General features: G+C 43.6%; 1 protein-coding gene and 1 pseudogene across 4 annotated transcripts in view; one reads left to right on the top strand and one right to left on the bottom strand.

The window, feature by feature from the left end:
* LOC117208825 overlaps positions 1-22,640 on the top strand; it is a 99,429-nt pseudogene that overhangs the window by 39,104 nt on the left and 37,685 nt on the right.
* LOC117208822 (ecdysone-inducible protein E75-like) overlaps positions 10,661-22,640 on the bottom strand; it is a 218,380-nt gene continuing 206,400 nt past the window's right edge. For 3 of the 4 annotated variants that reach the window (XM_033450225.1, XM_033450223.1, XM_033450222.1), the window contains exons 3-5: positions 20,698-20,842; positions 16,914-17,155; positions 10,661-16,568 (exon numbers count right to left, since the gene is read on the bottom strand). In XM_033450225.1, the coding sequence (XP_033306116.1) occupies positions 14,601-16,568; positions 16,914-17,155; positions 20,698-20,842 (2,355 nt within the window). In that variant the 3' untranslated portion in view covers positions 10,661-14,600. Of the gene's footprint in view, positions 16,569-16,913; positions 17,156-17,847; positions 18,396-20,697; positions 20,843-22,640 lie in introns of those variants that run through there. The other variant, XM_033450224.1, reaches the window with a different exon arrangement.

The following is a 22,640-nucleotide window of genomic DNA, read 5'->3' as shown; positions in this document are numbered from 1 at the left end:
TTGCAACGATCTGCAACTTTTTGCACGCAATTGAATTATTAATATTAACAGTAAAATTCAACAAGCCACGAACTACCAAGTATCAGCGTCGATTAATTCTCTTGCGTAATAACAACGAATTTGCTTCGTTATAATACGATCATATAGCATCGAAATCATTGAAAACACGTTTCCCTAAGGTAGCTATGTATTCTCCGTCAATTCTTACATTTTCTCCTTTTTCCACTTGCGACAGGGATCTCTTTTTCTATCCGAAGAAAATAATTCAAACGGAAGAGCACTAGTAATTCATAGATTGATATAAAACTTTTGTTACATGAATCCAATTTTGCACAAACATTTCCCTTCGTTAGAGACAATAAAATCACACTGCGCTCTCGCACTGTACGTTTCTACGGAATTTCGTAATTTCGACGGACTAACATATTAAAAGATAAAACAGAAAGAGAGAAACGAAAGAAGATGCAAAGGAAGCGAAGTTATCGATAGGCAACTCAATCGTGCCTTTATTCGCCGTGACGAGGGCAGGCACAGGACCAACAACGCGTGAACGGTCGTATCGGTCGTATCGGAGTGTCAGGGTGCGCGCGTGCCTCGCCGGGTAGGCGTACGCTCGTAAATCCTCCCTTCGACGAGGGGTAGAAAGATCCGGGCAAGGTTGCTTTCTCGCGCGGGTCGTGACCTTGCCACGTGGAGGCTCGTGCACGAGCCACGGTGGGAGGCCTCGAAGGACGAGGGAACGTTCACCCGGAAGAACGTCACGGGCCTAATAAAGGGGAGCGTCGATCTCTCCGACACCCTTCGATCATGACCATCCATCCACGGGCTCGCGAATGTAAAGAAAAAAAAAAAAAAGGGAAGAAAAGAGAAAGAACGAGAGCTGAGAGCAATGGTAAATCCTGGATAATCTCGTCGAAACTGTACGTCGTCGAAAAAAAGCAGTTGTGGTGCGTAGGTAAGTGAGCTATTAAGAGGAAGCGCGGTAAGGAAACGTAAGAAACAGAATGGTCCGAGAGTCAAGAGTTTTGTAAATTTGATTTCGCTGATTGAAATTGTATTGCCCGAAGGGAGTCGAGATTTTCCTTCGCACGTTTTTAATTACAGGTTTTACGATCCGTTAAGTATCGCTAAGCTGTGAACGATGTTTACGGGAAATTAAAATGTACAGGAACGATGCGCCTAACACGCAAAGTATGTGAAACGTTGAAAGTTTTATAAGCTTCGTTTCGAGGGAATTCCTCGCTGTTTCTGTTTTCAACGTACCAAATCAGACTGCAAATTTTCCTAAACCTATTTCCCATATGTTGTATCCTAATCGTCATACATTGGAAATAAATTTTGAAATATATAGTTTTGAGAGGGGAAAGCTATTTACTCCATAAAGCGTGGAAATATAACCCACCTTCACATAAAATGGTCACTTGACTACTCACATAAAAGAAACGAGATTCGTTGCTCCACAAAGTGGAATAATTTCATCCGGTCATGTCGATTCGATGCTCGAAATGTTCACTTGCGATTTATTTACGAATAAGATTATTTTCAAACTTTTGTGGAACGGAGCTAGTAATTATTGGTGGCAGTTAAGAAGACCACTGTGATTTTGTCTGTCGCAAATTGCTTATAATATGATTAGAATGTTTATTAAAATATAACGACGAAGAACAAAGGACAGTATGGTCAGATACGATTGACGATGTTACTATATTAAAAAACGTATTCACTTCACGTATGTTGTGCAAGGACTTCTTTTAAGGGAAAATTACAAGGAAAATCGATGTGACGCTTCGATAACGTTCCTCCACGGACGAATCCCCTGATTCCTGTTGGTCGAGTCGTATTAAATCAACAACCAAGAAAATCGTTTCCAGTTGAGAAAAAGGATCGTTCGAGCGCTAGAGGAGATGAAAACTTCGAATAAGTTACGTTCATAAATTTCAGATTTTTGTTGGAGGGTAGTCGATACGAAAACATTTCAAAATTATGAAATTTGTTTCATAAACGGCATAATAGCATGATTTATCTCGATAAATCCTATTAAATACCTAACTGTAGTTTAAATTATTAAACTGCGATTGGTACGCAAAAGTTCGACAAAGGTTCCAAAAACGTGCAACAACAGAAATATGATTTAACATAAATTTCACGTGAAAACATTCGAAACTTTTACAAATTTATTTTAAACATAACACAGTAGCACAATTTGCCTCGATAAATTCTATTAACTGTTTGTGAGTTAAAATATTAAACTATGATACGGTTTTACACAGAAGCTTGAACAAGTATCACGAACGTACGACGATGGAAAGGTAATTTAATATAAATTTTTATATAAAATCCCTCGCTTCGAGCTCGTAAACCGTACTACGCCTATTTGCTTTCACAAATAGTATCAATGCCGCGTATAATCTCGATTTTCTATCAGCCTTCGCGTACTATTGCACACACGAGTTGGGTTCGTGAATGACGATAAGAAATTCTCTTTTGATCCAATTTATCCAGCTAAACGTTGCACCGATATATTACTGTTATTTCAGTATAGCACTGTTAAATCCCTTCTCGGTGATTTTCTTTACAGCTATTTAAGTTGCGGTAATTATCGTTCTCAACTGTCGTAAGTCGTACACTTAGCACTCGTTTCGTTATGACTTGTCACGATTCGAACAGTTACACTGTTGAATTTACACTGAACTGTGTACACACGTATTATTACACTGTACTATGTTTGACTGTGACTAAAAGTAGGTTTAGTTCGAAAGAAGATTAAGTGTTATACATATAGCATTCCTTATTTCTAAACTGTGAATGTATATGGCAATTCATATTTTAGTGGATATAATTAAAAAGAAAAACATGCACCTTAAGCAAAAATTTCTTTCATTCGGAAAATAGAACGAACATTGTTACACTATACTATTATATTTATATATGTACATTTAACTATGGACATTTGTATTTTTTTTTGTTTTTACTAAGCCATTTTAAACATCTGTGAAAAGGTCACTTAGACTAACTGGAAATGTATTTACGGTATAATTAATATAAGATAAGGTAATTAATTTATTTACGTAGTTCGTTGGACTAATTGGTAATTTATTTACGAGTGGATATTTGATACGAAAGGTAATAAGAGGAAAATACTTTGGTGAGATTATATTACATAAAGATGTAAATTAGAAATAAGGCAATAAATAGATCAGCGAATAAGGATAGGTAAAAATTTTCAAATGAAAAAGGGACGAGATACATTACTGTGATTATATTCTAATACGTAATTCTGTGATCTCAGCTATAGTCATGTAAATGAGTGTCCTTGGTAGCGATTTCTTTGCTCGGCAACTGCCTACGTCGATGTCTGCTCGAGAGTCCTTTTTGTGAAACCCTTTTCTCTCGTCTCCTTTCTACACCCCATCTAATAAACTCGTTTTGGTTTCGTGTCCAAACTTCTAAGGACATTTTTTTCGTAGCATTTCGTTGTAACTTCTATCAATTTTTGTTCTCAAAGTAGAAAATAAATTTCGAAAGAATTCGTAAGGGATCGATTGGAAATAAACGTTTAAAGATACATCTTTGAAGAAGAATTTAAAAAAGAAATTTCCAAAGGTTGAATAGAAATGGGAAATTTCTTTTTTTCCTTCAATAAATAATAAAATACAACAACAGCAAAATTTGATGTCGGAATTTATTACAGAGTGGTAGTATTTCTCTATTGAAAAATATAGCAAAAGATATAGAAGACAATTTTGAATTCATCGAGAAGCGATTCCTCGTAATCCGAGAATTATCACGGATTAACAAAGTAGCATTACGTTATCGTCGATTGACGTCTATTCGACTTTTTGATTATTGAATTTTCAAAAAACGCCCGTTGAAACATTTGAACGAGAGAAAAGCACGATATCGTCAATTTCTGTCGATTTTCTGACTTTTATGTCATCCAGTAGCTAACAGAGATACTTCACCATCGGGCAGCTAAAAACGAGAATAACCTGTCAAGTTCAAAATACAAGGCTTTTAAAAACATGTGATAAATCCGCGAGGCTTTTTTAAAAGCCAAACGCTAGCAACTAAAATTACAGCAATGTTTACAAAATATTTGAGAGTGGCAAATATACATATTTAATTACAAATCAGAATAAAAATGTAGGCTCCACGAAATGGAATTTGCTGACAGTATAATGAATTTTTAAATTGCTCCCTTTTAAAAGAGCAGAAAACGTTACTTGGTTTTTCCTTTCTTATCTTTATCGAGCTCTTCGCAATTAAATTTTTAATTATCACAAGACACTTATGCAAGTTACTTGACCTTTCTGTATAAAAATACCTGTTCACCCCCTCGGGATAAAAGTAAAATCATATTAACGAAATTATACGAATGAAACACGGGTGACACGAGATGAAAAATATCCATAATTACCATCGAATGGAAAAACCGAGATAGAAAAAGAGAAGAAATTGTCACGAAATACCCAGACAAGCCAGCCGAAAGACTTGCGCTAAAAACGATAAAAATCATCCGACCACAAAGGACAACGAACGAAGCGCGAAATAGAAAAGAACCGAAAGAAAGACGAAACTAGGAGAAGGATAAAAATTATTGTAAAACATTCGGACACGTTGTCGATAAAGAAAGAAAAATCCATTCATTCACCCTTTTCGGATTACACGAGAAACCTCTACGATTAAAATCATCCGCCTACAGAAATCAACGAACGAAAAACAAAAAAAAAAAAAAAAAAGAAAAGAACCGCAATAAAGGCGAAGGTGGTGGAGGAATAAAAATTATTACAAAACACCCAGACAAATTATCTAAAGAGAAAGAGAAATCTGTTCTTTCGCGATCACGTTAAAAGGCAAACAAAAACGAACGAACGTACAAGGCGAAAGCAAAAATAAACAACGGTAGCAAAAGGCATAAAAAAGCAAAGGATTGAAAGTAAAAAATGAATATTGCAGTGAAAAATCACGTGCATCAACGTTTCTCGTCGCTTGTCGTTCCACCGCGAGTTAGCGAGGCGAAAGAAACGAGCAAAAAGAAAAGCAAGAATGGAGGGAAAGATAGCGAGACAGCGGCAAAAAGGGGGTTGGGGAGGGAAGGCGGCAGGGAAGATAGAAAAAGCAAGGGGGAGGACAAAGTGTCTCGCACTTGCATCCCGTAGGAGGCGCGGTTTGCGCTCGAAGCGGAAAGAGCGGACGATGCAAAGTCTCATTGAGATCCACATCCGCCGCCTCGTTGTCTCGCGCATTGATAAGGGGGGAGGGTTTCTCTCGCGCAAGGGGGGATGCTCTGACCGTTCTCGAATGTGTCTGCGACCTCGCTCGGACCTTGAACGCGCTCCTTAAGCCGAGCAGAGCCGGCCGCTTTTATTAAGCCAGATTCACACGTCGACCCTACTGTTTGAACAGTCTGGACGCTACAGGAACGAGTTTATGGTGGGTTAACCCCGCGATTTTCGACCGGTATGACGCAACATTTTTTCAAACTTATTTAGTCTGCGATATTGACCTTTTTTCTCGTAGATTTTCAGATAAAAGTAACAATAGCCATCCGCTGTGAACACCCCGTTTCGAATCAAATTACAACGTATTCTTTGGCGTGTCGCGAAATTTTAGTAATTAGTTTATGCGCGAGATGAAGAATGATGAAAACCGCTGGGTCAATGCTTCTTGATAAGAAACGTCGAGCTGCTTCGATAAGCGCGTTAGAAAATATACGAGGTCATCTGAACGGACGAATTCGATCTTCACCGGACTGATCGACGTTAATAACGTCGTTAATCAAATGTATCCACGAGGCTGTTCACTCTACTTTCATTTGGAAGATTTTTTAACGAGAGCAATAGCGTTGATGTAGACCAAGATGTTAATATCAAGCGACCCACTCCGAGTACATATGTATTTCAACATAATTATTAATATAAACAAATTTACAGGGTTGAAGGATGTCAGAAGAATATGGACTGCACAATGAACTTTGACTTATGTTCTGAAAGAACTTTGACGGTAGGTGCGATAATTATTAATCCGTGGATGTTTATGCAAATTCAAATTTTTAAGAGCACAACTAAAGAAATGAAAATGACAAAGGTTTCTTCGCTCACTAGATATCGTTAACTACACTTCAGATGTAAAGAAGCTAAACAGCACACTGTACTTAAAAAGACGAAAAAAAATGTAATCTGCATAAAGAACACTTTTTCTCGTTTCACAATAGCAAACGAATAAAGTGGTTTGTCCACGATTAAGAGACGCATGAATCGAGCTTAAAACGCTCAGTCAGCGGTTAAAATAGGGAGGAGGAGGGCTGGATACCGGACGAATCGTGGTGTGTGCGTCCATGAGGACGTCCTGGAGGCTAAATCCCAGTCTGGGAATGTAGTGCGTTTGCCCAGGGACAGCACACGCGGCCAAGAGTGGCAGTCAAGGGTGGCCTCGAGTCGGCTACGTCCGCTGGAACGATTCCTTTGAGAAGACAATGCCCGACATCGGTCCGGCCGATAATTGAATTCCGAGTATGAACGAGCTTCATGTGCAGCTTTATGCCGTTTCTCGCGGCTCTCGATCTCCCCTTCCGACGCTGTGGATCGAGACACGTTCGAATGGACAATTTCGTTCGTCCGCGTTCGATCGATTCAAACGATGCGATGATACGAATTACGCGTTTTCGAAGAACTCGAAAGAGACGAGCAACAGAAATGAGAAAATCTTCGATCGTATGTAAGGCTGAATTTTCTGTTTTCTTGTTAAGTGTCCTGAAATAGTATCCTATCTCTGTTCAGAATCTGAATCCGATGTATTAATTGCATTCGTAAAAGGAAACTAGTTAACGACGGACAAGGAAAGAGAAGAGAATTGCAAAATAAAACATTTCAGGATAATTTACAAGTATCCTGTTGAAAGGATACGTCTACAATTATTTTAGGTTGTCCGAAAAGTGTCTTTCTTTCGCAAACGTGTTTTTTACAACAGTGTAGCTTCATACGAAGGTGAAATCAAGTCTGTGAAATATCGCGATGTTTATCTCAACAGAACAAAATGGATCGTACGTAATTCGACGAAATAATACAAAAGAAAAAACATGAAACGAAAGAAACTTTTCGGTAAACCTAATACTTTGTACGTTATAGGGTCTCTTTTTTGATTAGAATTTTCGCAGCTTCATAAATGTTGCGAGAAGCTTACGTTGTATAGGAAAATTAGTGCTGATAGTGCAAGGTGAGTGTACAAATATTATCAAAAATTAGTCCAACGGAGAATTTGTTGCGTGGGTTAAAACCCACTTTCATTTCACACGACTTCTGAGTTACTATTCGTCGGACAAAAACAAATCCTAGTTTGAAAGTAATATACCTAACAACCGAAATTAAAGTCGTACTGCGCAACAAGCAGCAACGTTCTATCTAAACCTACAATTAAATAAATGTCATTCGCAACTTAGTTTGCCATTCTGCTCATTTCTATTCCCATCCAATTTCAACCCACTTATTCCACCGTCTCGTATGATACTCCAAAATCTAAATTAGCCATTGCTACACGATATTACCTCATCCACGAGGACTACGAAAGATGTTGATACGATGTATATATTTACTATGACATTCAAACATTGATCAATTAGATCCAAGCATGTTAAATTTCGTATCACCTGGTAGCACTTTCATAGCGGTGTCATAAAAATGGAATGAGAAAATCTGATATAAAGATATACTTCAATGGAAAACGAAGCTGATATACAGCGAATAGGAAAAATTAAAAAATTGAAACTCGATGAATTTTGGCAACTTTTATGCTAAAAGTTTGTGTTAAAAGTTACATAAAATCGCGTATTCTGTGGCATGTAGTATATTTAGCGATTACTCCTGTTAAATATAAATTCGTATCATAGAATTACAGTGTCTTTACATACCTTCATGTGGTTACAATAGAAGATAAAAGGAAGCTTAGAATTGATACACTATGAATTTTCCGCATTCTCCAAAAGCTTTTTATATTATTGGTAACGGTCGTATTCCATGTATTATATATAATACCCCTTGTACATACGTCATATTTATTCGTTGCTCTTATTAAATATGTCGAAGTAACTACTTCAAGAAAAATTCTACATCTTTATTTACGTACATCCGTGACCTGGAGACTGCTATTACGCAGAAATATTCTGAATAAGGAGCGGTGCATATTATTGTACCCTTGAATATACATTATGTTTTGGGTTACAAGGTCTAAGAACAAAGGAACTAATAAATAAATTTCTATTTATGTTCCCTGTAGCCTCTAGCCCAAGCTATAAGGTTAACTTTTTTGGTAATGTCCTTTTGCTATAAATATACGAACGTGCTCCTTATCATTCCATTGTGTAGTAACACAAGTAAGAGAGTAAGGATCCGAATCGGCATATACTTACACATTATACTTATACCTTTAATTATTTCAATATACTTTTCTATTACAAATTCATCCACTCGTTCCTCAACCGGTCAACCTCAACCTCAACAAAATACAAACCCATCTTGTAATTACATTATGGCGTCTTTGTACGCATCTGATTTCATAAATTTTCTTCCGCTCACTGTAAGTACTAATACCATCCTTGCAGCTATTATGCAAAATATAATTACACAAACAACAGCGCGAATCAAGGAAAGGAATGTACCGGGTGATGAAGCGAAACAAATAAAAAGCTAAGAGAAGAGATCAAGCGGAACAAAGGTGGAAACGAGGCGACGCACCCGGATAATTCCGTCGTTACGAGTTCTGACGTTCGTTCCACCCACGGCTTTCTCGTCCCGTGGCAATCAGAGCAGTCTGAAAGCGGGGGTGCGCGTGCTTTAATACCAGTAGATGCACTCCGTGCTCGTATAATGCAACGTTAGGTAGGCGGGGTTAGGAGAACGGCCAAAGGGGGAAAAGGAGGGTAGGTGGAAAGTGCAGGAAGCAAAGGGGAAAGTTAGCGATAGGACACGAAGAGGTGAGATAGGTTGCGTGGCAACCGACGCCCACGAAGTGCCACGCGCCGTGACCCGCTATGGGAATTCGCTGCTAGTTCGTATCATTGCCCCGTTCGATTCCCCGAAGAATCCTACACCAACCCCTTTACCGTGTTTCGAAACCCCGGCCAATTATGCAACACAGCTCGCGCAACGATTAATCCTCCTGATTCACCCCGTGTTTACTACCGGCTTTCAACTGTTACACAGGTTTATTGGTTTCTCCTTCCTTTTCCCATTTTATTCGGTTTCTCCTTCTTGTCTTTTATTTTTGGCTGCAGCACACTGCGGCTATTTATGCAAATTCATAATTTTATGACTGAACGAACGATAGAGATACGAAGGATTAAAAAGTGGAGCAGCTGAATGTAAATGGTAATTGTTTTGCTTATTAAATAGCGTAGATGTAATTACAATATTTCATAGAAACGTGGGAGAAAAATAATGCGGATATTGTAATCCATGTCACCGAGTTCAATTGCTGGGTTAATAAGGCGAAATGAATAAAATAAGCTGATACTACTAAAAATATTTAATATAGAGATAGACTGCGAATATTTATTGTTTATGTAAATTCGTATTTTTATTAATAGAATTCAAAAGGTGGAATATCGGTGGATAATAATTGTTTTATTTCTTAAATATTGTAAATATGGTTAGAATATTTCACTTACGTGTATCGAGCGTTCCTTTTTTTTTCTAGTAGGCAGAGCCTGTTTCTGAAATGTATTGAAATATTCAGGGGTGATATTGCACGGCACTAAAAACTAAGTTGCAAGAAAACGGGCACTTAAGGAGTAACGTCGCTTGCGTAAAATATTTCCGAATTTAGAATTCACAAATGTGTCTTGTAACTTCGGGGCGAGAAACGAGCTACGTGATACGAGGACATTTTTAAAACGACGCTTAAATCATTTTAAGAGCATGACTTCAATTTTGAATCCTGTTCCAGAAAAAGAAGAAGATAATGGAACAATTAATAGACGATACTTTGTTTTCCTGAGCGACGAAAATCGAGAAGAAAATTCTCCCTTTAACTGGTGTACTTTCTGCATCTTATGAAATCGATTCTATTATCATTTCTGAGCAAATCGTTCCCAATAATCCTCTTTGTTTCTCCCGGTTTGAGAATAAATAAATAATTTTAATGCCATGTACCATGATTTTAACTTGACAAATACGATTTGGAGATGATGACGTTAGAAAGAAATTGCCAGGCATAAAAGAAAAATACAAAATCGATACTTTATGACAGAGAAATTAAAGTGGAAGTAATTTAGTTAATGCGTTTACACTGCGAGAACTTAGCGGTCGTAAATTTTCCTAAAAATTTGCGCAACATTCTCTTAAATATCATTGTTCTTTTTAATACATTAAACTGTCAAATAACTTTCATCGAATATTGTGTACCGTAAAACGGTCCCGAAATAAAAGTGTCTTTCCTTTGAATTAACAAATTTCCAATTCTTCCAATGTTTCTTCGGATACTTTATATATTAACGATCGCTTATTATGTAACTGCAAACTTCTATAGTTTCAAACCAGAAGAGACCATTATTTTCGTAGAAGCAAAAATTTGAAAAACGAGGAAGCGATTCCTTCGAAAAGTAGCGATGAACGAGAAGGTGGATTTTTCAGGATAAGGATTAAACGCATAAATAATAGACAAGATATTCTGTATAATTCACCAGACAATGTTTATTCAGACGACCTCACAACTCCCAAGCGTACAAAACGACGTGCTCACTGGGCAATATGCGGGGCTGCGTTTGTATTCTTGCAATTGTAATACAGTACACTTTCGGTATGTTCATTTTTTCCGTACAATGTTTTTTTCTTATTTTTTATTCATTCCACCATTCAATATTATCGTTTATTATTATTATTATGATTTTTTTTTACGTTTTCTCTTCATCCCTATATCTTTGTTGTTTTGCGCTCTGCCTTGCACTGTTTCTCTCTCGCTCTCTCTCTCTCTCTTTCTTTCTTTCTCTCTCTCTCTCTCTCTCTCTCATATCAAGTTTCCACCAAGAAACAACAGCTGCTTGCATCCTCCTTTTCTTAATGGATAGAGAAATATATCATACTTTATGTATCGTTTACTATAATAATCATTATGTGTAGTTTATGCATAACAAGTATTACGAATATCAACGCTAGTTCGCTTGCGGGGACATATCCAGGGTATTGAGGACAAGGATTGTGAGAGAACTCGTTGGGAAACTTGGACATGGAAAGGACAATTATACTTGGACGAACTGGGGGATTTGCTGAAGAGACGATAGCATCGATCTGTGGATAATAGCTTGAGATATGGAAAAATCGCAGCCAGTGTACACGTAAATGTACGCTTGACATGGCTACGACGATACGGATGGACAACTGTTCACATGGCTGGATTGCTCTCTAAGCGGGGACTGGCTAATATGCTGCAGGAAGGAAACAAGGGGATGTTCGTTTCGTAGAGGTTATCGATAGGTGACAGCAAGAAGGATTCAAGGGTCAAAAAACGAGTCGAGGGAGCGTGGTGTACGTGTATGTTCGTGTGTGTTATGTGTGTTGCGCTTTGTGATACACAGCGTAAAAAGGGGAGGGAATGACTTTGTCCTCGAGTACAATAAATACACAGAGTGGTTTCACTACGAAGCTTCTTCAAGGTTGTGTGTAAACGTGTGTGAATTTGTCTGCGTGTGTGGATCGAGGGGATTCGAACGGTGCTGCGCTCAAAAAAAGTAGCGAGACAACGGTTTTTATGCGTGCCCATCGAGCAATTCTTTTTTTTTCGCGTCACTTTTTGCCCTACCATTTTTCATCCTATCACTTCCTTCCTCTTTCTTACTCTTGTTTTACTCGCGTGTATGATGTTATCGTTTCTCTTTCTCGCGTTGTTCGTGTTTCGAGCTGACCTATGCGTTTTTTTTTGCTCCGTGTCTATACGCGTGTGTATATATGTTTTATGTGGTTTTGTTACATCAAAGCGTGTGTTTCTTCGTGTATTTTCTCTAGGTTGTTGTTGTTGTTGTTGTTGTTGTTGCTGCGTTTTTCTCGCCACGATTCACTGTTTTACATTCCATTATGGTTTTTTTTCATTGTGTTCTATGCCTTATCTCTCTCCTGCACCGATATGATACTTCTCGGTGTCAACTGTACTACGGGGGGCATAAGGGGGGTGGGGCGGGCGTCTCAACAACACGTCGGGGGCGACCCGCCGCGTATATAACTTCGCACTGTATGTTTTTTCATCTCTTTTACACGCTTGTTCGCTCTATATTTTCCCCTACATATTTCTTTCTCGCTCTCGCTTTCTTTCCTTTCTCACCGAGCATTTCGTTTTTCTCGAAAAAAAAAAGCAAAAAACTCGTCCACTCGCGCCTTTCTAGGACTTAGCCTTACGAATCTACTATTTACACTGCGCCGTTGTTACTTTGTATGGTTTCTTTAACGCCGAATTACTACACCACGCGACTTCGCTTTCCTCCGCATTTCTTCTCGTTTCTTTCTTTCCTCTCGTCGTTTTCTATCTTTCTTTGTCACTCTTCGTATTCTCTGACTCTCTACTTCTTGCTCACGCACACACACGCATCTCACACGCTCTCCTATCGTCATACGCGTTCTCCGCCTCTCCTCTCCGTCTCTCTGTAAACGTGTCTTTTCTATGGCTGTATTTATTCCTCTATATATTTATCTGTCTATGTATTTTCTTTAATCCATCACTGTCTTGCTACGACACGCGACAACACGTGCGAGCACGCTCCGTCGCATGTCTTTTTTTGTCCCATATCTCTTTCTTGCCGTTTCTTTTTTTTTCTCACGGGGTGAACAACACGACTGTTTAGATGCTTTCTCGCAAGTTGTTTCGCGATAAGGAGAAACAACTGGACGCGACCCGAATTCTGAGGTTGACAACGGAAGTTAAAGAGAGATGGTTGATTCAAAACTCGTTTATCCGATGGAGACGAGAGGCACGATACGTTTTACGGCTTACAAAGGTACTACGTACGGTTGATTGCAAACTCTGGAGGCCGCGACGGGCCGGGTCAGTCTCATATACATGTTCTGAATGAAACATCGTCTTTTTTTTTTCATTTTCTACTATTTAAAACCGTTTTAAAATGCGCGCTTTCCCGACTGAAGACACAGTCACCCGATCTAAAAAGCCGTTTGTTTTTACCTTTTCCTTCTTTCTTTCCTCGATTTTTCTTCGCTTCAACCTTCCTCCTTCTATACATATATCTTTTGTCCGCGTCTTCGTGTTTTTACGTTTTTTATTATACTTTTGTTGCGATTTTTGCCCCGACTCACTTGCACAAGCACGCTCACGTTCCATTCGTTCGTTTCTGTTGCTCTTATTATCGCTTGTTTTTTTTTTGTGTTTGTTCCTGGTCGATTTCATGCACGCATACTCTTTCTCTCTCTCCCTTGCGCTCTATGTTTCTCTCTTTCTCTCACATTCGTACGCTCGTCTTTTTTTTCTTTCCCTACGCGCACATACACAAGATGATAACGTTTCTTTTTTACGATTATTATACCTTACACATGTTACAATAATATTAATTACTTGTAATAATATTCAATAATTATAGTAGAGTAGATGATCGATGAATGAGGTGGAGTACTGTACAGGATGCGCGATTTCCATGATTATCACATGTAAGATAGATTACTCAATTTTTTCTGTAACATTCAATCCTCCTCTCCTTCTTCCACTTCTTTTCCTCACCTTTGCTGCTCCCCTTTTCTTCTTCTTGTTTCCTTTATTATAAAGGGGCATCGACACGCTATCTCTCAAGATCGTCTAGACCAGATAGCTCTCCTTCTTGTTTGCTGTTGTTCTCACAGTTTTGTCGATAAGGTGGTAAGGTGTAGGTAGATGGGTAGGTAAGCTTCCGTTTTTAGGTATAGAGATGAATCTCAAAGAAGCACGCAACTCTCCATGTTTCCGCCGTTCCCGGTGGCAACACACCTCGAGATATCACTTTCTCGAATGTGCTTCGTGACTCGATCCACCCATCATCGTCCACGGTCCATAGATCGCGACACGTACCGCCGGAGAGCGCGGAAACAAAGAAAACAGACAGCGTCCTCCCATGCACTTTTCACTCCCAAATTCGTTCTCCGTCTTCCTGATCGCGTAGACACGCCTATTTCATTGTATATCAAGTGTCCGCGAAACTGGTTCAGAACGTTTCGCGTCTTGCCACCTGGCCACCGTATTCTCCCTTTCCGTGTGTCTCGCGCAATTCATTTTTCTTTTCTTTTAATTCGATAGTTTAATAGTTTAAATTAATAAATTATTTGGTTTATCACGCGCTGCTGAGCGTCCTGGCACTTTTCCATGGTTCGTGTCTCGGGAGGGGAGCGGCGCATGGCGCGCGCGACACCAACTATACACCACCATTGTTGTACCAAAAAAAAAAAAAAAGAATTCGTCGCGACGAAACACACCGTCCATCCGTGACGTCGCTTCGTTTAATAGGTGGTCTGCGCTGCTCCGTAAGCGCCGTAACTGCGTTGTCGCGGGACTTGGCTGGTAGAGCGTGGAGGAGGGGGGCAAACAACGACCCGTCATCCGTCACGAACAACAAGACACGTTCATACGACCCCATGAGACCACTACGCTTCGAGAGACAACGCCTTGCACGGGCCTACCAACGGCCTGGGCGACGGGGACGGTGATTTCTTCGACAAATTCAACGGTTGTTGGCTGTCCGCGATGTCCACCTGTAGCTCCATCATGTTGCTCGGGCAGCCGGACAGGACGAGCGTCGCTGCCGTACTCGAGGCAGGCCGTGGACTCGTGCTCGTACTACTCGTCGCCGCCGCGGATAAGTACCTTGGCGACGAGGCCGGCGAGTTCCCGACCATGAGGTAGTCCGAGGAAGACTGTTGCTGTTGCTGTTGTTGTTGTTGCTGCTGTTGCCGGGCGCCCGTCGTCGTTGTAATGACGGACGTAGCGGGCCATCTGGTTGTCGAGTAGCTGCTGGTAGCGCACTGTAGCAGCCCTTGAGATCCTTGGGGTGAACGGGCGGTGATCGTGGTCGTGGAGGCGCACTGCTCCGCCGGCGAGGGCGATGCAGTTGGCGACCTGGGACTCGCCTCTCCGCGCATGATATAATTGTGAATGATGTCCGTACGTTTCAGTTGCTCGGCCGTCATTCGTGGACCCTCCATCAGGCTTCTGGCTAACGTCGAGTGCGTGCTGCTCAATAGACTGGCCGTTTGAGGACATTGAGCTTGTACTTGATTCGACGGACTTCGAGCCGGTGGCGAGGTTAGGTGAAGATGAAGCTGCGACTGCGTGTGCTGCACGATCACTGCTGGCTCAGCTTCTGCACTGTCTTTCTGGCGTAGCGCGCGGAACTTTTTGTGAGGCTTGTACGCCTCGTCCATTAGAGAATTAGTATCGTACAACGGAGGTGCTTGAAGTACTCGTTTCAGCACGGGCATGTCTTCAACTTCTTTGTCCTCGGAACGGGGACTGGAGCAGACGGAGGTCGGTGCACTGCTGGCACTGCTGCTTGCTGGTTTATCTGGTTTTTCAGTGCCTGATTCGATACCGCTGTCGCTTGGAGAGTCTAGCTTACGGAATCGTGGACACTGAGGTGGCTGAGGCGTCTTCGAGAGAGAGGCACGATGTAGTTCATCGTCGCCGGAACTCGTACTTCCTGAGTTCGCTCGTCGACGATGAGGACAAAGACCACCAGCTAGGGTAGCAGCTAGAAGAGGAGCGCTGGACGCGTGGTGACCACTTGGAGGGGCCACGTGATGGTACTCCGTTAGAGAAGCGACTTCCGCGCTTTCGGTGCTCGACACGCTGCCTAGGGGACTCTTCACGGCCTCGTCTAGAGTTACATCCGAGGCTGAACCCCAAGATGCAGGTGGTTCCTCCTCCATGGGCCAATGTTGTTGCTGCGGTTGCTGAGCGTTGATCACGTGCTGCGTTTGCTGTTGCTGTTGCTGGTGCTGCTGTTGAGCTTGCATTTGCTGTTGTTGCTCGGTCATTTTAAAGGCCAACAATTTCTCCGAGTGGAGAGTGTTCAGAGTTCTCAAGTCTGGGATCTTTTTCAGCAGTTCTCTCAAGATATCCGGATGCTGAGGATGGTTCTGTGCCAGGACAGTTTGGAGAGCGTTCCGTAGTTTATTGTGCATGCGCTCGACCAGCTCTGTGTTGCGTAATCCTGGTCTATCCGCGGCGATCACAACTACCGAACAGAACAGTCCCAGCTCCGCGTCCGATAGCCGCAAGGAGTTCACCCTCTCGGCGAAATCGAACATCGAGTCCATGAGAAATCGAGCGTTACTGCTATTATGGATCGATTCCCGTTTGAGCACCTGTCCATTTAGACAGATCATGCTGTTCGTTTGAGCGTCGAACATGCAGGCCAGCCGTACTAACAACACTTCGAACACGCCGGCCTTCAACAGCGTGACCTGATCGTCCTGTGCCAGTAGGCTAAAGCCAGGAATGCGTTTCGCGAACTCCACCACACCACGTATCGCCGGTGAGAACCTCTTCGAGAAGTCTTGCAACAATTCTTGCTGCCCAGTCAACGGTTGAGGATTAGGGTTTAGGGGGCATGCCTGCAACCGTGAACAAATACCGATTCTAGATTAGAATCTCGTAAATTATTATACGTATATAAAAGTCGTAAGTGTTTCGAGCACGATTGGAAAAAGCTTAACTTCCTCGTTCAGTCGAGGACGACTGGTTCGATTTCCGCGTAGCATGGACTGTGTCTCGGACGATCCAAGGTCCGTTTGCTATTGACGTAAGCGGTAATAAAAATGATTCGTCCGAAATGCAAAGTCTCGAAAGCGAATGTACAGAAAACGAAAAAAAAGATAATAAAAAAAATACAAAAAAGTAAGAGACGAAGAGTGAAATAAATGTCAGTAAACGGGTTTACGAGGGAACAACATACTCACCAAGGTCGGTGGACACGCGGTATAGTTAGGCGTCTCTCGAGCTCTGACCAGGATCGGAGCTACCTTGTCCCTGGTAAAGTCGCATGTGTCGAGATGAGCTTGCACAACGGTGGCCAGGAGACGTTGCTCGTCCTCTAGCTCGGCCGCTACTGCCTTCTCTTGAGAACGGCTGTGGGAGCTTTGCTGCATAGCAGCCAGAATCCTGGCCTTCTCGCGCTTGGGCACACGGCCGAATCGCACCGCTATAACCAGAAACAACACGAATGGCCAACCATTAGACACCGACGAGAATCAACGAGACGAACGAGACGGTTCGGTTTGGTCAGTGGTAAGCAGAAGGAAGGACACGTCGATGAATAGTTAATGCGATCAATGAATGAATCATGCAACGGACACGGCGTGTCGGGCTACGTCCCGCGGCCTTCGAACGCTTCTGACACGCGCGCAATTACGAGGAAAACTGGTACGCGTCTCATTTCATGAAACACCCTCGCGTTTTCTTATTAATACTCGTTCAACGTCAAGGGAAACACCATTGGTTCATAAAATAATCTTTGATTTATTTTTCGTGCTTCTGTATATTTTTACTTTTTTTTTTTTTGTATTTTTGTATTACGTATCACCGCACCAAATATATAGTTAGGGTTAGCACATGTTTCGCATATTATATTTCAGGCAGGTGGATAAATGTCTTGATGCCTACACACGATCTGCACTAGGTATAGAAAAAAAAAAGAATCGAGAGGGGAAAGCGCACGACTTTCTCGCGCGCGAGAAACGAAAGTGGCGGTTGCCTTGGCCTTGCGCTACGAATCCTTCCTCCGTTAGAAAGTCACGAGAGCGGGTCGACGGGTGGAGGGTCGTGAAAGGGAAACAACGATATTTCGATAACACTCTTTTGTTAAAAAAAAAAAGTCTCTTCTGGAACACCTACGTGCATTATGATAGTTGACAACTCCGTTGAGGATTCCTTTCAATATAGGTAACTCGTCTCCCATGACGGTCGAGGAAAAACGATCGAGTGGAATGCTCGATCCCTTAATCGTGTCTGCGGCGTGTAGCTTCGGAGCGAACTGCACCGCGCACCAAAATTAATCTCCCATCGGCACGATCACTATGGGTCGACGTTCGCGCTGAATTCGTCCGGCACAGCATACACGCAACTTTTTTTTCTACAATTACGAATGTTTTCCTCTTCTTTTCTACCCTTTCTGGCGCTTTTATATTCTTCGTATATTTATTTGGAATGGATTGTAATCCGTTTGATGGCTGACTATCGGCTAACTATCGTGGCTACCGCGAGTCACTCCGACGAGGATCGTGTTATGTGGCGCGGCGTGGACGGCGCGCCGCCAGACACACGGCTGTCTGGTTCGCACACGGGCGGGCAAAGAGTTCAAGAAAGGAGCGCGACAGTAGGACGCGTGCAAACGCGAGACAGCATCACAGCCGACTGAGTGATGTTCCGCGGGTTGCGTTCAACAGCCCCTCCACTTATTCAGCCATCAACGACTCCCACCACCGGCCACGATTGTGGCCTTTGCCGAGCCTTTGGCCTTGAACTTGGTTTCAGCGACAGCCGCACGAGGCGTACCGCCGACCTATATATACTATATAGCGAGCGAATGTACACGGTGAGCGTAGCGGCCAGCAAGCACACTAAAAGAGAGGGTGTACGTGACTACGTATATACATGTATGTGTGCGCCTATATACACGTCTACACACACCGCTCTAGGTGTATGCTTCTTTCTTCCTTCTCTCTTTGTGTTGGTGTGTGAATGCGCGACAAAGAGCGGATTCTATTAGAGACAGAGAGAGAGAGATAGAGATAGGTAGAGAGAGAGGGAGAAAGCAGTGAGACACTCTCTCTCATGTGCGCAGATGCGAAGTTCCTTTGCTGGGGGTAAGCTACCCTCGACGACCTTGGGCAACCCCTTGGCTCGTTGGCTATTTGCCCTGTCACCAGCTGCCGTCGTTGGACTTATCTGTTCACGGACGATCGATGTCTCTCCCGCTATCATCGGATGTCACGTCCTTTCGATTCGACAAAATTAACTTCCTATGACAATATCTCTTGGAATTCGATTTCTCTTTATCTGTTTACCGATCGATCTGTTTACGTCTGCGTGTCTTAAATTCGTTCGATCGAAAGAGGTAGTTTAACGTGCTTGCCTGTTCCGGTGACTACGAGGTCATATCGCGATCACGATTCATAACGCGTGGCCCCTTAAGTCACGTACAAATTCCACCGCTAGACAGCTGCAGACACCGGGGCTCTAATATCATGACGGTATTCTACTCGGAGATCATTCGCGAACGTCTAACTGTATTTTTTTCCCCTATGTCATTGACGTCGATCGCTATCTAGAGTGTATCATGTACGTCGTAAAGGAATACGATTAACTCCTAACCGCGTCGATCAACGCAAAATTCCAGGAACTGTATCACTGTCGAGCGACGACAAAATCGAGCGCAAGCACAGGAGCAGGTTCCTCGCCGAGCCTCCAGACGCAAATTGCCGGGCCGCCGAGTCGAGTCATATCTGTTTGGCGGGACTGTCTCGGACGAGCATGCGCTCGAACGCCAGGTGGCTCGACCGCGATAGGGGAAGTGGGGAGGAGGGAATGGCGCGCAGCCGTGGTAGGGGTAAGACGATCGCGAAGGGGACGAAGTTCGCGAGGTCTCCGCATGGAGCGTAGCGCCACGCGACGGCGCGTTGTCGTTGCGAGACGCGTGGTAGGGGAAACTTCGACAAGGAGATCGAGTAAACCGCAGTAGGGGGAAGCGGGAGATGATCGTGATAGTGTACGCGACTGGTGAAGTAGTGGGGGCAACGTGGAAGGAGGTGGAAGGGTCACCGGGTACGTAGCGGCGAGTAGCGGTACTCTTTCTATAGACGCGGAGTCGCATGCAAGCCGAGCAATGCCCGACTATTGACCTCGCTGCACGATCCATGCTGCTATCAGCGGGAGACTCGCTTTTCAAACTTTGACTCCCTTTGTCTGAATAAACTATGTACCCGACGTTTAATCAGCTCGATCGTTATCATTCAGACGATTCTTAACGAAAGATCCTTAACGTTAGATGACGATTGAGAGTAACTTATCAGAAGCGCGAATATGATTCTACGTATATGGAGTACGAAGAGAATGTTCGAGAATCTTGTTTGTTATTTTTGGTCGAGACCGATTCCCGAAGGAGATACGGACGTTTATAGATCAGGCGGCAGTGGATGTGTCCGTGGCGGGCTGCCGATGCTCCCGGGTCGTTGACCGCGGGTAGGTCTGGCCGTTGTCGGTCGAATCTACTCGCGAACAGTTTCGCGGCGGGAAAAAGAGGTCGTCGGGCTGAATCGGGTCCTGATGTTTCGAAAAGAAAGCAAGCTCGTGAGCGAGAGGGGCCTCGAGGGGAGTATATAATTGCAACTGCTTTCTCAAACGGCGAACTGGCCACTTTCGCCCATTGCGACACTCGCGCTGTGTCGCGGGGAGCGGCGTTACGCAAACGGTCAACGACCCGCCACTCTAGATTTTAGAAACTACTTTTTTTGGGACAAACGTGCGTGTTACGCGATCACGAGTTCGTTTATCGAGAAAAGATATCTGGTGCTTCTGGTACGGTGATACGTTTCGTTTCTCGATTAAGTTTATCTTTTCGCAAGTTTACTACGATGGCGTTGTTAAAGTTAACTATTCCACGATATGACGAAACTTCTGGAGCAATTATTCGCTACAGATAGGGAAATTGCGGGGAACATCGTAGATATAGAAAAATATACTCACCATCACGACTCATCCCGACAGCGATACACTTTTTGAGACGGCAATACTGGCAGCGGTTCCTGTTGATACGCAGGATGCTGCACTGTTGATTCTTCGTGCAGGGTCTGTACTGGATCTTCTGCTGAATGCTGCGCCGGAAGAATCCCTGTGAATCACCAACGAAACCCTCGTCAGTTTGGCCGTCACTGTCCGAGGAGGACCCCGACGAGCAATTGGTCCCCGTACGCGGGGTGGCCACGTCACATTCGCACAAGCACCCCATTAATTCACCCAGACAGATTTGTATTCTCTATTTCACACGTTTCTTCCCTCAAGAATGATCGCGTGTCTTTCAGCACGCGCACTGATCTCTCTTTCTCCTCCTCTTATATTATTATTCACAGTATGTATCAACGTAGTTAGCAACTGTGGAACGATCCAAGAGAACTCGCGAGCGAAGCGGACAAGTCCAAGAAACTTTGCTGTATCTCGCGTGTCACAGTCCTGTTCGAACGATTCACTGAAACGTCGTCGGTGAAACGACGTGAAAAACGATGCACGCGTCTCGAACCACCAAACTCACCAGCGAATCAAGCGTAACTGCTCGCCTGTATGATATCATGCGAGACTCGGAACGCGAGTTTTCGGCGGGGGAAAAAGAAGCGACCGTTTGTATCGAAGCTTGGCTGTGGACTGGCTCTTTCTAGCACAGAGAGCATAGAGCCTCGGCACATTGCCTCTGGCTCGCCGAGGTGGGGGACACTCTGACCCAATTCCCGGACGTTCACCCGCAGTTCACCGCGTGAAAGTGAGAGTCCCCCTTGCGCGCACTCTACCTCGCCTCGTCGCTCTCTCTCTCTTTCTCACTCGTATTTCCACTCCCTCTTTCTCCTTCTCGCTCTTTCTCCCGATCTGTACGTCTCTGTCCCGTTTTGTCTCTGTTCCCTGTCCCGTTCGCGCGTGCTGGCAAACCCTCGATATATATCGTGCTCCTTGTCGGTCGAATGCGACCATAGAGGCTCGCGCGCGCTTCGAACGCTCTACTAACGGGTTCCTTCCCTCCTCCTCCTTTTCCTCCTCCTCCTCCTCCTCCTCCTCCTCCTCTACCACCATACCGTCACCTCGCTGCGTTCTGCAAGGAACCACCCTCTCGAAAACTGTTCCTACCCTCCCGTGTATCCCTGATACTCTTCTCGAGAGAAGAATGTCGACGAATAAACGCGGGAACCCCTCTTTTTTTGATATACACACACACGGTCAACCCTAACTAAGCGCCCTTTTTCGGGGGTTCGTTCGCTTTTTCGACCGGCCTACGATGATTTCTTTGCACCGGAAAGGGTGAATAACCCCAGCTTCATCGATCCATCTCTGCTCCGTTTGTTTGAACTTAAAACCAACATAGAATCTCCATAAACTGTATCTTTTTATTTCGACGAGTCTTGCCGAGTGAACGTAAACAAACGATAATAAAACGAACGTATAATACGAAGAATAAAATGGCACGATACGATGGATGAGAAAGAAACGGTCGGAGATTGTTCAGTTGGGTCGGTTTTTCATGCAGCAGCCGCTAATTGAGAATGAGAAAAGAGGTAGGTCAGGGCGGAGGAAGTTCCCGGCCGCGTATCGGTCAACGACCTCGCGGGGCAGTTACGTAACGAACGACGCGTGGAACGTCGTCGTCGTCGTCGGCGGCGTCGACGGCGTCGTCGTGTGTCGTCGTCGTATCTTCGGGCCTTCGCTGTACTGTCAGAGGCGCAGGCGCGCGGGCTCGTGTGCATTGCACGTATGCGTACGGAATTGGCGACACACTGTTGGTCGTCAAGTGACTCTCTCGTGACGTCAGACACGCGACCTCGCCTACCTCAACTTCGTGCACGGACCAAAGAGAGAGAGACAACGAGAGAACGATGTACCGTTGCACCTCCGCGCCCGGCCTGTCAATCGGTGCACGCGTTCGATGC

Source organism: Bombus bifarius, unplaced genomic scaffold, assembly GCF_011952205.1.
Source record: "Bombus bifarius isolate JDL3187 unplaced genomic scaffold, Bbif_JDL3187 scf7180000008162, whole genome shotgun sequence".
In the NCBI taxonomy this organism is placed as follows: Eukaryota; Metazoa; Arthropoda; class Insecta; order Hymenoptera; family Apidae; genus Bombus; species Bombus bifarius.
Note: the sequence above shows the minus strand (reverse complement) of the source record. Positions and strands in the feature narration are given on the sequence as shown.